The sequence below is a fragment of the Peromyscus maniculatus genome, chromosome 9, assembly GCF_049852395.1.
Source record: "Peromyscus maniculatus bairdii isolate BWxNUB_F1_BW_parent chromosome 9, HU_Pman_BW_mat_3.1, whole genome shotgun sequence".
In the NCBI taxonomy this organism is placed as follows: domain Eukaryota; kingdom Metazoa; phylum Chordata; class Mammalia; order Rodentia; family Cricetidae; genus Peromyscus; species Peromyscus maniculatus.
Window position 1 is genome coordinate 99,073,423 of NC_134860.1, and position 15,001 is coordinate 99,088,423.

General features: G+C 43.3%; 1 protein-coding gene and 1 pseudogene across 2 annotated transcripts in view; both read right to left on the reverse strand.

Moving 5' to 3' along the window:
* The window catches only part of Tbc1d4 (TBC1 domain family member 4), a 156,698-nt gene that overhangs the window by 35,508 nt on the left and 106,189 nt on the right, over positions 1-15,001 (reverse strand). For both annotated transcript variants that reach the window (XM_006978002.4, XM_006978001.4), the window contains exons 6-8: positions 12,270-12,361; positions 11,940-12,050; positions 9,898-10,017 (exon numbers count right to left, since the gene is read on the reverse strand). In XM_006978002.4, the coding sequence (XP_006978064.2) occupies positions 9,898-10,017; positions 11,940-12,050; positions 12,270-12,361 (323 nt within the window). The remainder of the gene's footprint in view (positions 1-9,897; positions 10,018-11,939; positions 12,051-12,269; positions 12,362-15,001) is intronic.
* LOC102903404 (spermidine synthase pseudogene) lies at positions 1,388-2,590 on the reverse strand (annotated as a pseudogene).

The window sequence follows — 15,001 nt, forward strand, 5'->3', positions numbered from 1 at the left end:
GTTACTCATCCTCAAGATCAGTGAGAGGGCCAGTAACTCTGACCCCACACCAAATATGAACAGAGCATTAAAAGTCACCAAGCAAGCTATACATACCTTCCCTACAACATATCATAGACATCACAATTCATATAACAGAATGTAACAAATATGTTAAAATAGAATAATGTAATCCCAGGACTTGGGAGACTGAGGCAGGAGGATTGAAAATTCCAAGTTTGAGACCGGCATGAGCTTCATAGTGAGTTCAAGATCAGTCTGGGCAAGCTTTGTGTCCAAGTCATAAATGAGTACTGGCTAAGCCTGTGCAGAAACCAGAGTTCTGCCCTTCATAGTAAAACAACAACAACAAAAAAAGCCTCTTAAAATTTATTAATTTTGCTTTATTCATTATTCAGCAATACTTGCCAATGCCAATGAATCATTTCACTTGGATGTCAGTCGATGTCACTGTTAAGGACTGGTTCTTGGTAGACATCTCAACACAATGTGAAAGGACATAACAGATAGCTATCTATTCCTCTCACAATACAGATGAAGAAACTAAGCCAAAAGAGGGTTGGGAGGCCCGTCATGTCATCCATGGGGTCTTAAGAGGTGGAGCATTGAAAACTTGGGAAGGATCTAAAGGAGTGACCAGGAACACAGGACAGGAACGGCACCTCTGCAAAATGAAGGGATACACATCTCACAGCATTTACTATTTTAAATTCTCTCTGCATATACACTGGGGGATGTCTTTCTGTACGCTCTGAATATATGTTGTTCCCATTGGTTAATAAATAAGCTACTTTGGCCTATGGCAAAAGGCAGCTTAGAGGCAGGCAGGAAATCCAAGGAGAGAGACAGGAAAGAGAAAGGTGGAGTCTGGAGAGATATCACCCTGCCTGCCACCCAAGGAGCAACATGCCAGCAGACCGGCAAAGCCTCAGAACATGTGGTAAAATACAGCTTAATAGAAATGGGTTATTTAAGATATCAGAGCTAGCTAGCAAGAGGCCTGCCACAGGCCATACAGTTGGTAAATAATATTAAGCCTCTGAGTAATTATTTTATAAGCAGCTGCAGGGCCATGGGGCTGGGTGGGACAGGAGAAAACTTTTGACTACACATATATATTAATAAATATTGTATAGACATATGTGTGGGTGGAAGGAATTAAATTTTACTTTAATTTTTTATCAAAGTAATACCTGTACAAAGTTTCAAGAGTCAAAAAAATTTTTTTGAGCATGTTATAAATACATGTGTTTTTTGTTGGGTAACAGAGGCCATAGATGGTGCTGTACAGAGCTGGTATAGGCTTGGGCCCAACGCCACAGACATAAAGAGACAGACAGACACAGAGACTGAGTCCACCCAGCAGGCCAGGCCAGGCAGCATTCTTAGGCCTGTAACTCTTGGTTGGTGGGCAAGAGTCATCTAGGAGTCTGGTCCAGGGCTGGTGGGGCCCCCTAGACACCTTGGAAGCTCCTTGGTCCAGTCCGATTGAGGTCTTGGATGGTGTTGCAGTGGCACCCAGGCTCAGCCTATGTCCTTCAGGGCCTTTCTGCTAAATTCTGGCAGCATGAGGGTTGCTCAGTGCATGTCCAAGTTATAGTATTTCAGCTGCATCTGCTCCACCTGGGCCTGTGTCAGCTGCTGCACCAGCTCCCGGAAGACGATGCTTGGGGTTTTGCTGCATAGCATGAAGTCGGTCGGGTTGCTTGAAAGGTGGGGATGGTGCAGTAGGCATAGCCCACCACAGGGAAGAGAGATTTGCAGAAGTGTCTCATCTCCTGGATGAGGTCCAGGTACAGCCACTGGCACTCGCCCAGGCAATAGAGGATGCTGTCTTCCTTGAGTGCTGTCTTCATGAGCTGGTAATCAGAAGCCTTGAAGAGGCTCTCAGCAGGGCCTGTTGGGCCTGAGGAATCGATGATGATGATGTCGAAGGCATCTGTTTCATTTTGTTTCATGAACTCACAGCCATCACCCATGGGGAGGGTTAGCTTTGAGCTGGAGTAGCCGATGACCATGCCTGGCAGGAACTTCTTAGAGTCTTTCATGACATCCTCATCGATCTCATGCTGGACCATAGACTCTACAGAGAGATGCTTCACCACTTCCCGTAAGACCCCTTCATCTCCACCCCCTGATGACCAGCATCTTCTACGGGCTGGGGTTGCTGCAGAGCGGCAGGTTGGCAATCATCTTCTGGTAGGAGAACTCATCCCTGTCAGTACACTGGATGACACCATCCAGAACCACCAGCACATTGCGGTAGGTTTTACTACAGAAGACAAGGATGCCTTGGTACCAAGACCAACCGCGGCGCAGCAGCTGCTCCACCCGCAGCAACAAGTCCTGGCCAGGCCACAGGCTGCAGGTCTCTGGAACCAGCCCTTGAGGATGGTGGTAGGGCCGGATGCAGCAGCACCATCAGAGCCCAGCTCCATGGCGGGTAGGCCTGGGACTGCAGGCCACATGGAGGCACAGCACAATGGGACCAGCTCTGCCCACTGCCCGCACCACAACCTAAGAGTCAAATTTTGTTAGCCAATCTTATAAAGAAAAGTTTGGGCTCTCACCCTCGTCTCTCACACTTTGAGCCACATCCCCAAAAGCAAGTCTTGTAATGATTTATATACCATTTATACTGATGTTTCCAGTATTTTGGCTCATAGTATTTTTCTTTAGTCTTTCTGGTTCAGACATGATCTGGAAGATGAAACAAGTATTGTTGCTTCAACACCCCCCACACACACACACACACCACAGTTCAATCGGTGTTTTCTGCTGTGATTATTTCACCTTTGTTAGGACTATTTGCAGCTAAGCTACATAGTTACCATGATTACAACTGATGATATTTTGACTTGTCTTTTCCTCTTTCAAAGTGTTCATGACCTTTTATTCAGAAATCACAAAATTTACCAACACCTCATAGTATGGCCAAATGTCACATGATCCACCAATTATAGTCTGCAGCTTTGAACTCAGCATCAAGAGGTTTGTCTCCCTGCCCTGATCTGGACTCCAGGTCTTCCTGGTACCCTCTTCACCATCAACCTAAAATTTTCCTTTGGTACCCGTGGCATTAGAATCACATCTTCCTCCTTTTCAGTTCACTTCCTCATTTTGGTGGCACACATTCACAGGTACTTTCTGAGAAAGGGGAGACTGGAATGTAATTCACTTTAATTTACATATGTGCAAATGTCACTACTCTGAGCTTATGTTTCATGAATAGTTCAGTTGGATGTTTGGAAAGTTTCCTTCCTCATTCTCTGGCCTTGCTCATTGTCCTTTGTTCAACAATCCAGAGGCTTTGTGACTCTAAAGCATCTGTCTATAGTGCTGTTTGCTTTTCAAGCAGCATTCAGAAACTTCTTCCAATGCCTTGGAGTGAATTTTACTCGATTGCCCTAACATGTGTGTTCTAAGCCCATTAGATCTAGAAAGTCATGCTCATTAGCTCTGACACATTTTCTTTAATTATTTCTTTGAAAACCTGTGTTTTCCTTGTGGGAGCTCTGGCCCTTGGCATTTGGATTTCCGAACATATCCTTTAAATTTTACATTGTTCAATTTTTCCATTGACTTGTCATTTTGTTCAGTTTTCCAGAAGATTATTTCTCTGGTCTTCCATTGAATTTTTGCTTTATGGTTACTACTGAAAGTTTTAAGAGCTCTTCCTTACTCTTGGTCAATTGTTTTATACTTGTGGTAGCCTATCTTATTTTATAATGTAAATTCTTCTCTTTTTTCTTTTAAGGGGAAAAGATAAAACTTTAATGTGCTTTTGAGAAATGTTGTATCTCAGAGCAACCTGGAGGGCCCAGTTGATGAGGCACACCCCTTGGTAGCAGCGTGAGTGTGTGTGTGTGTGTGTGTGTGTGTGTGTGTGTGTGTGTGTGTGTGTGTGTGGTGTATGTGAGAGAGAGCGATTTTACTTATTTACTTCTTTTTTCTTTATTCTTCTCAAATAGCATACATCCTGACTGCAGCCTCCCCACACTCGCCACCCCTCTTCTCCCCAGATCCACTGCTCCTCCGTTTTCCTTCAGAAAAGAGCAGGACTCCCAGTGATATTAATGGCACACCCCCCTGAACACACACAACCTCATCTGTAAATTATTCCTACCCATGTTCAGTGTATTAATTATAATTTTAGATCCCCATAGGCTCCTTATAGACTAACAACTATATCAATAATAAAAGTCACAGCCATTGACTATGAGTCACAGCTTGGCAATTCTGTGAAGTAGGGTTGATCACTGGGTATAAAGACTATAATTCTGATAGATTATTGTGGCCAAGTTAACTTCACAGCTAGTAAAGGACAGGCAGCAATGTGAACCCAGGAAGCACAATTAAAAGTGAGCCCTCCTAGATGCACAGGAAAGAGTAGGGAAGGACTCAGAGATTTGCAGTCTTTTTTAGTTTGAGATGAATGGAGAGACATTCTCTTGCTGGGTCTCTGGCCATAATGAAGGTCAGCTGGTTGCTTCTAGGCCTCCCTGAGCTAGCAGCCCCTCCCCACCCCACCAAAAAAAATGGGGGGAGTCCTCTTATATTTTTGGTTGTGAGCCTAGATTAATGGCTGAGCCATCTCACTGGCCCCACCCTTTGCTGGGGCAGTGCTGGAGAGCTGGCCCTGAAGGCATGAGGAGAGGTGGGCCCACTCTTGGCAGCCACCATAGTGAGGGGAGCTGGCCCCAGCCCTCACCTGGGCAAAGTGGGAAAGCTGGCCCTGGTGGCATGTGGACTCACCAACTTACCTACCACCCTGGCCCAGGTCCAGGGCTTTAAATTGGCCCTCGCCAACATCTACCCTGTCCATGAACTGCTGACACAGGAAGGGGACAGTCCTGCAGAACCAAAGCTGCAGGACCTCCGTGACCCAGGGCAACAACAGGATATCTGAGAGGAGTCCAAGTGAGAATCCAATATTCATAGAAGAGCAGAAGCCAGGAGCCTCAGAACAGTCCAATGACTCATTGCCACGAATATTTGCCAGTAAAGGTGTTTGGGCAAAAGGATGTACTGGGTGACACACCAAGAAATACCATAGCTTCCATGGTGAGTTTTTATTTTCTTTTTGCAAGGAGGTTGCAAGGGCCGAGAGCAGATATGGAGGGGTGGGGGGGATGAGTGGGATTGGGGTGCATAATGTGAAATTCACAATGAATCAATGTTTTTTTTTTCTTTTACTTTTTTTATTATTAAGAAAATTTTTTCGTTCATTTTACACACCAATCTAAGATCCCCTTCTTCCCTCCTCCCGCACCCCCCAGCCTCCTCTCCCAACCCACTTCTCACTCCCCCCACAAGAAGGCAAGGCCTCCCATGGGGAGGCAAGTCCAAGCCCTTCCCCCTGCCTCAAGGCTGCACGAGGTGTTTAAAATTTTTTAATAAATAATGGTATAATTACAGGAAGAAAAAAAGGGGGGGAGTCCTGGAGCCCCTTCTCAGTGCTGCCCTCCTCTGGTCGGGCTTTACGGGAGGAAGGTGGAATTATAACTAAAACAAATTTTCTGAAATGCGCACCACCTCATCAGGGTTCTTTAAGTCCTTCAGTTCTGCATTATGGCAAACAAATGTCTAGTAATAAAATATATTTACAGCTAATAAACTATTGCGTTAGTGGGTAGCTGAGAGGCAATCAGTAAAGCTGATTGGTGCCTGCTATTTTAGCTGTGGCTTATATGCCAACCTGCCTAGTGTCTCAACGGCTATCAGTCACACTAGAGAAAGCCGTCATACAGAGCCAAAACGTTTTCATGAGCAAAACAATTGAAGTCACGTATTTTGCTCATTGCGGTGTTTTATCCTTGACTGTGTGTTTGTTTTCATGTAAAATAAAAACCTAAACTCTACCACAAGCTTTAATTCTCCCACTTCCTCAGGGACACAATGGGCACAACTCTAAAGAGAGAAGAATAGGAGAACGATATTCAAAATAAATCACACTTTACACTGCTGAGTATCCTGGAAACTCAAGAAACAGCAATAAACAACCAGACACCCGGTTTTGTCTGTAATTCTAAACACACAGCTTTCTCAGTTTTACCGCATGACGATTTGGTAACTCCTGTGCCAGCCATTTTTCTTAGGCCCTTGAGTGTTAATGAGCTGAGCTTCGAGCTGAGCTTCTAATAGTAATTCTAACAATCTCATAAACAACTACATCTCACTCCGGAAAGCAATTATGACCTACAGTCAGGCTGGAGTGAACTTCCTACTACACAACCCAAAACAGGAAAACAGTAAGCTGTGGAACACAAACTTCTTTAGATCTGTCCCACTTTCATCAGAAAGATGGAGCCGCCAGCCTTCGGTTACACTTGAAGCACCCAAGACCTTGTTAGGCCACAACATTTATAGCATTTGGCATCACTCTAGGACACATAAGCGACAATATTCACGGGGACCAAAATAGCCCGGCCGTGTCCTTGCTGAGAGCCATCACGGCGATTCACGGCATGCAGAGGAGCTGCTGCACAGTCAGCCTGGCAAGGACTGTGTGTGCAGAGCACCAAGGTCTAAATGGAGAGGAAGGGCAGATCTCTTGTAAACACCGGGTTTCCAGCCTGCGGTGAATACCCACCTCTGATCTACAGTGCGGCCCTTTCACAACAACAACTCAGAACGTAACTCAGTACTGCAATGCACATTTCATAAAGGGAGACACTACAGCTTTGGATTGGGAATGAAGCTGCCCGAAGTCGCAGCCATACAATGTGTCAGGGCCAAGTCATACTTTCAGGTCCCCGACCACCTAATTGGTCAGGCTCATGAAATTGTTACTAAAGACAGTGTTCTGCTCCGGCTGCTGACATTGGCAAACACCAATCCCCTACCTGGGATGTCAGAGCTTCAAGCATCGGGTTTGTCTGGAATGGTAGCTCTCAAACTTAGGTTGTGTCAGCGAGACTTGGGGGGCTTTAAAGTCCACACTACTGGACCTGACTCCAGAATTTCTGATGAAGCAATTCTAAGGTCAGACCAAGCTTCCATATGACTGACAAGGTCCTAGACCAATGGTGAGTTACGAAGCAAAATTCATGCTGTACATCAGAATCAGGTATGAGGCTTCTACACCAGCGGGGCCTCTGCTCACTGTCTCTATATTTTAATACGATGAGCTCAGGGTTCAGATTCTGAAAAGTTGCTAGCATACGATCATGATCAAGGAAACTGGCAAAGAGGTTCGATCCACCTCACTATGTATTCTGTATGTTCTTTTTAAAAATGAAAGTAAAAGATTGCCCATGTTCCAATGGGTAATCCTACCATTCATGCATTAACTGGACATTGTGGGATATAAATATATATCCACAGTAATGAAAAAGACCCACTAACTTTTTAATCCAACTTTCTATAACCATTATTTAAAACTGAGTTCTTACAGATGATTTTTCTCAAGAGACCCTAATTGTGTACATCTTAAATAAACTTGAAAATGACAAGATAATTTATAAGCAAATTGACTGTGAGTTTATAGTGGGTTGTTTGGTTTCTGCTAAGCTATTAGGCATGTTCACTCTGGAGAACGCTGGTCAGGATCTTGTTATCATGTACTCCCCTGCAGGGCAAGAGCATCAAGGTTCGTGTTATTAAAGTCATGCTTCCACAGTGGTACACGACCTGAGAGGAGCATACTACTGACTTTGAGTGTGTTGCTATCCATCTTCCTTGGTGGCATAACTCAGGAAAACGGTTACAATGGAGGCCTTATAATGGTGAGCTCCTCATGTTAGTGAATTACACACACACACACCCAAAAAAAAACCTGCTACCTGGAATGGGCTCGGCTGGATAGATGGATAGACAGACAGACAGACAGACAGACAGACAATATATAAATAGATAATAGATAAACTGATATACATACATATGTACATGCATGCATGTTATAGTCATATAATAATTCAGAGCTAATTGCTAAATGACACATACAACATACTTTACAGTAACAACAGCCAGGCTAAGCAGTGCTTTCAGCAGCCTCGTGTATAAATTTGCATACTGCTCATCAAATCCCTAGACAATGGGTATGCTACTGCCCTCGCTCCTCAGGGCACGCTGAAGTAGAATAAAAGGAAAGAACTTTACTCTTTGGGTCTTCTGTTTTCTGTTTTTAATATCACCATGTCACGGACCAGGTCACTAACAAAGAAAAGTTTACTTTGGGCTCACAATTCTAGTTCAAGGTCAAGAGGTCACATCCAGTTTCGACCTTCCTGCTATCAATGTGGTGAGGTGACTCAGAGCATCACGTGGTGAGAGAGGAAGCATAACAGACCTGGCCAAGCTGGCTGTGACAGCAGCCCCACTTTATAGCTCACCTATTAACCCATCCATCAACTAGTCATGTGAAGGTTAATCACCTCATTAAGATGTCCCCTCCTATTCTCTCCTTGTAGAGGTTACATTCCACCATGAGTTTTGGATGAGATAAACCATAGTCCCCTCATAATAACAGGTGGTCTAGGTTCTGACCAGCACAAGCAAAGTGACAGGCTGGAGTTCTTGTCATCTGCTATGATGAACATAGTGCCACTTCTGGGTTGCAATAGCCACAGAGGCCATGCCTGAGTTTAATGAGGGAACATGTCAGCAAACGCAAGCTGAGGGAAAGCATAAAAAACAGCAGGCCAGCTGAATTCAGGAGCATCACGGTCCAGAAGACAAGGGAAGTCTGATAACAGGTATGCCAACCTGTAGGACATAGACGACACACAACCAATGACAGCCATGAATGTGGCCCAACACTATTTGCCATGTAGAAACCAAACTCCAGAAATTAGATGTCACCCAACCAGGCTTGTTATCAAATGTATACAGGAAAACTGCCCCCCAGGTTCTCTTGATGGACAAAGCCAGGGGCAATATATAACACGTAAATTTGTGTGTACATGTACACACACAGACACAATTTCATGCTGATAAGTCTAAGTTAAATCCAACAAAAAAGAGTTCCTTCTGGGTTCCTCCTTTTTCCTCTTTGCAATTGCCTTCTCTCCTGGATGCCATGACCATCCTCTGTGTCCAATCCCCTGTATGTGGCCAAGCGCCCTCTTCTCCCCACTGAGATTACTACACTCCCACTGGAATCAGCACCCTCAGCCTGCTCAGACTCTACCTCTCCACAGAAGGCACCTCTCTCTGTGAATGCTTGCCCCTCCCCTCTGTCTTTCATACCCAGCCAGACTTCCCTCAGTAGGCTATACCCTCCTTCACCACTCAGGTCCCCAGACTAGGCACCTCCTCTCCTGGCAGCTGCCTCCTGGAGGTTGGCTCTTACACCACACAGGCAACATTCACATCCTAAACGTGGCACCCCAGCCTCAAGACCTTATGATTCAGAAAGAGGAAACTGAAGAGCAAGGGGAAACATTTTGCTAACACTTAAATAAAATATATAAATTTACTAAATTGAATACAAAATTTTCTATTACTTTATACTGTTTTTATCATTTTATATCAGCCTCTAATAATGGATAAAAGAAAGGCAGACATTTTTGAAAACATTATTAGATAGAGAACTATTGAAAATTCTATAGAACTGTACATCAGGATTAATTTCCTCCTTTCTATACACATGTGTCTACGTAGAAATCTCTGTGGCTTGACTTCAGATATCAGAGGCTGGAGAACAAATGTAGTCCTTTAGAAGGAAACTTGTTTATAAGACTTTTAAGACACAGTGCTGCCATGTAGCCCAGGCTGGCGACCACCTGCAGTCTTGCCTCTGCATCTCAAGTGCAGGGATTACAAGATTATCTTAATGCAGTGTTAACAAAATTAAAGTTATCTTAACAGGTTCCCCACCACCACCACTGGGACATCTTCAGTGAGATGAAGTGGAAAACAGATGTGTTTACCTAACACAGCCCACTTCAATCTTACCCTAGAGAAGATATTTTCCAAGGAGGAAGTTAAGGATCTCTTCGCCTTGTTCTTCAGAATGTCAAGCTTGAACCTCCCGCCACTTGTCGAATTTTCAGGGATTGTACTATTTGGAATAATCTAGAAAAGGAAAAACAGCAAAGTTATAGTGTAGACACACTCGAGGTTAGATGAGGCTTGAAATGAAGGCTAAGGAGTAAGCCATTAAAAAAATGCAAGCAACCTTCAGGAGCTCAATTAAGAAGTAATGATTTATGTTCCACACTGTGAACACAGAAATTATTTTAGTTTACTACTCTAAGTAGTAAAAAAGACAGAAATAAAACCTTTTCTCCATGCCTTTCCATTTCACTCACATATTTCCAAAAATTAAACTCAGGATGATAATTTTTCAGCTGTTTTCCAGTTGGCTACCACATCCCTTTCCAAGGTGTCTGTTTTGTGTCCCAATTAGAGGGGAAAATAAGTTCCAAAGAGCCAAGCACTCTGTAAGTCAAGCTGCAGACTAATGATGCTCCTGTCAAACTCCATTTTCAAGGCTGGAGAGTGGCTCAGTCGTTAAGAGCCCTGGTTGCTTTTGCAGAGGACCCAGGTTCAGTTTCCAGCACACACATGGTAGCTCAGTCTTCTACAACTCCAGATCTAAGGGAATCAGGGCCCTTTCTGACCTCCATGCACACACTGGACAGACAGACAGACATGCAGGCAAAACCATCATACATACAAAATAAAGAACTATTTTTAAAAGCCTCCACTTTTCTGTGTATGTGGTCATGTACTTTTCAGATTAGCAAAGCTTCACCAAAAACGTGAATCAGTGAGGCGTCTACTATTAGGTACTTTGTATATTTAATCCAATCTCAGTCCTCTGGTGACAGAGAAAGTGAAGCTATGGGAAACACTGAGTGGGCCCTCAAGCACTAGATAAATATGGAAAATGTTGATATAAACGCTAAGAAGGGAAGCGCCTATTTAAAAAAAAAAAAAAAAAAAAAAAAAAGGTGTGTCTTAGGGTAATTTATCTCCCAGGCATGTTTAAAAACACACAAAGGTCAGGGAAATCGGAGACTGGAAGAGCAGTCATCTCTGAAGGCTGTTGGCTTCAGGCCCATGCCAGAGGCTCTGAAGGGCCACGCTTGATCATCCCCTGCAGGTTTGGAAGGGAGGGCAAGATGGCTGAGCTGCATGCCTGACCACCAGAGTTAGATTCCTGGGAGACTTGTGGGGAGAGAGAAATGACTCCTGCAGACTCTCCTCTGACCTACGCATTCATGCACACCCACAATGAACAAAACGTATTAGAGACAGAAACAGCCGCTTTGGCCGCAAAGCCAGGCATGGTGATACCAGCCTCTAATTCCACCACTGGAAAGGCTGAAGCAGGATAAGTCAGCGTTTGGGGGCAGCCTGGGCTACATCTCAAGTGTCTCAACATCAAAATAATTCACTGATGCAAACAGTGCAGTGAAATATAAAACCAGGATTTATAGACATCCTTAAGAGCAACATGTGTAAGTAACTTCTTTGATGCTGTTGTAGTGGTAGTCTTGTTTGTTTGTTTGTTTGTTTGTTTGTTTGTTTGTTTGTTTTTATCACTATGCAGCTGACAGTAAGTTCAAAGCTATGTGTACAGACATGCCATTCTTCAGTCTATAGCAGAAACAGGCAGTCACGGGGAAGACTGTTGTGCATGTCACCATTCAGATAAAACAGGCATAGGAATATGGTAAAAAAAAAAAAAGTAGATTAATGTGACTTTTAAAGCAGGTACATTGTACATCATAAACATACATGAATGTCTTTTCTCCTACCCAAAATACCAAATTATCTTACATTTTGAAACCATAATGACTTTATCTCAACGTGCCAGTATCTGCTAAAATTTCCCACACGCTTCATAAGTTCTGAAATTCTTAAAGTATGATAGGCTTTCGCCCTAGAAAAGAGGAGAGCACACAGGAAAGAAATGTCTCCATGTCTTGGTGATATTTTAACCACATGAACACACAGACAGATGTAAGCCGGAGGAAGTCGGATCTCACCGACGGCCCTTCCCCGATGTGCACGTGGGTCTTCTGCTTGGCTTCGCAGAGCTGCCGTAGGTGCAGAATCACGAGTTCATTCTCCTCCTGGTCACTGATGGGCTTCATTTTCTGTTGAACAGAGGAAGCAAGAGCATAGTAGGGCAGAGCGACCTCTCTCCGCTGGCCGTAGCCTCAGTGAGATTCATATGACAAGAGGATAATGCAAATCCAGCCTTCCCATTCTGCTAACCCCGGGGATGGATATCTTAAAGGCAATGGAACAGAAATAAGAATTCAAGCCCAATGTTCTTCCTTCTATTTATATACGGGAAATGTGAAGAGTGTTACCTGGACTCGTTCAAAGATGTCAGCTTGCTCATTATCTGTCAGTGAAGAGAGATGCCTCTGGATTACTAGCTTGGCTCGTGGTGGGTAGAGCCCTAAAAGAAAGGCAAAGGAAACATGAGGTGGAGGCTGGCTGCAGAGGCCTAAGTGTACGTCGGCCATTACCCTTCACCGTCCCCCAGCTGGCTCCTAACTTCAGTCTTCTCAAGAAGAGGACCCTGGAACGTGAAACCTGATGGCAAACCACTGCACCTAAACCAACAGATCCCACAGTGGACCTGGACAGAGAACGTCTACGAAGAATCTCTAACACTACCAAGTAGAGCCGGCTTCTACTCACTACACTCATGAACTGAGCACTCTGAGAACTCCCATGGGAATGAACATGCCAGCCCAGAACCTGTGTTAGAAAGTTCAAAAGAAAGTCAGAGGCTCGCCTTAACCAAAACTGCTAAGCTTCTAACTTCAGATCATAAATATAAATCAACAGTAAAATTGAAAAACAGAAGCACTGAAACAGGGGTAATCCCCCGCAGGGGCTCCCATTCTAAAAGAATAAAACTTCATTTAGGACAATTATTCCACAAAGTATTTTACTTCTCTGTATTGTGATATTAATAAATATTTCAGATTTTTTTTTGGTTGTTGTTGTTGAGACAGTCTCATGTTGTAGTCCAAGACAGCCTCAAGATCTGCTCACCCAGCACCCTCACTGCCGTGCAGTGCACCTTTCCAGATGTGCGGTGCTGTGCAATCCACCTTTCCAGATGTGCTAAATCATCAATTCCAGCCAATAGTCTATACTCTTACACATAGTTTATATTAAGTCTTTGGAGAAATTTTTTCCATAATGCTTCTATTTTTAATTGTTTTTAAGAAAAAGAAAAGTTTAATTCACGGTTACAATGATCAAGTGACCATCCATTCTAAAAAAGCAGGTGTCCACTGTGTGGTGAGGTGTCACTTTAAGCAATGCTACTATATATGGATTATAAAGAAGACATCTAGCTACACACACACACACACACACACACACACACACACACACACACACACACACACATATATATATAAATAAAATAAACTTTTAGGTAGACTAGCAATTTTTAAAAATAGTTCGGTATTGAGCAAAATGGATCCAAGTGTAAAGGTGCTTGCTGCCAAGTCTGAACCCCAGAAACCACACATCGGAAAGTAAGAAGCCACTCCTCCAAGCTGTCATCTGACCTCCACATGTGTGCTGTGGCACACTTGGACCCACACATAACAAATACATAAATAAATATAATCTAAAAACTAAAAATATGGTATTATTCTCAGGCTGTTGGTCTCTCTCTGGCTGCCAATCAGGATATCAGGACGTAGCTCTCAGCTACTCCTCCAGCACCTGCCTGCATGCAGCCATGCTCCCCGCCATGATGATAATGGACTAAGCCCCTGAAACTGTAAGCCAGGCCCCAATTAAGTTGCTTTCTCTTATAAGAGTTGTTATGGTCATGGTGCTAAGACAGTGATGTTTCCAGCCCCAGAAATGATTTCCTTCTTTTTGAGAGGGTCTTAAGTATAAACCAAGAGCTATTGATTACCACCAAGATATATGAGCTCCCTGAGAAGTGTTTTGAAAATGGATTCCAAAACTTCCTCAGTAGTTTTACCTTTTTCTTATTTGCAGAATTTTGGCAAGTTTGGGTACCAATCTGCCTACCATTACTTCCAAGTAAGCAGTTACTGCTAAATAAACCCTTGGAATTAGTAGGTCCAAGTTGTTAGCGATTGATTTTAATGTTTCTGGTTTGGGTTTGGTTTGGTTTTGGTTTTTGTTTTTTTATATCTGAATACAGTTTTTCCCTCTTTTAGAAATAAAAATGTTTTTCTCTTTTAATACTTTTATTATTTGGTTTGTTACCTGGGGACATTCTTTGATCCAGCTGGAATATCCTGTGAATAGGTAAGTGGAAAGAATCTCTCTCCCTCTGTACAGTTAACTAATCTAACAGCATCATCTCCCACACAGATTTATAATGCTTCCTTCACCAGCCATACACACACACACACACACACACACACACACACACACACACAGGCACACACAAACTTCACACACACAGGTACACACACAATATATATACACACATAGGCACACACAAGCATATACAAACTGCACACACACACACAGGCACACACACAGAGTATATACACACATTGGCACACACAGGCATACACAAACCACACACACACACACACACACACACACACGTTACATTTTGTAAATGTTTCATGTTTTAAAGTAATGACTATTCTGTAAATCACCCCTATAAACTTTAAAACCTGAATATTACCTTAAAATAGTTTTAGATCATGTAGTTGTGTGAATATTCAATAAATCTACAGTTTAGGACACACTTCTTTGGAGCCTATGGGATAGAAATTACAACTAGAGTTCACAGTTCTACTGGCCTTACTGTGGAGTTTGCCCTGTTTCCATCCATTACAACGCTTATCTTCCTGAGCTGCATTTCTCCGCACACATGCCTGTCTCTTCCTCCAAACAGAAAAGGTTCTGGAGGCACAGTATGTTATGTGGCACACATTTCTGCATCCCCAGCACATCCTGCCTGATCCACAGTGGACACTCGACAAGCGTTACTGCATTGCATCTCAGCACAGATTTAAAAAAAAAAAAAAAAAAAAAAAAAAAAAAAAAAAAAAAAAAAAAGACAGAACTTGCTTCATGA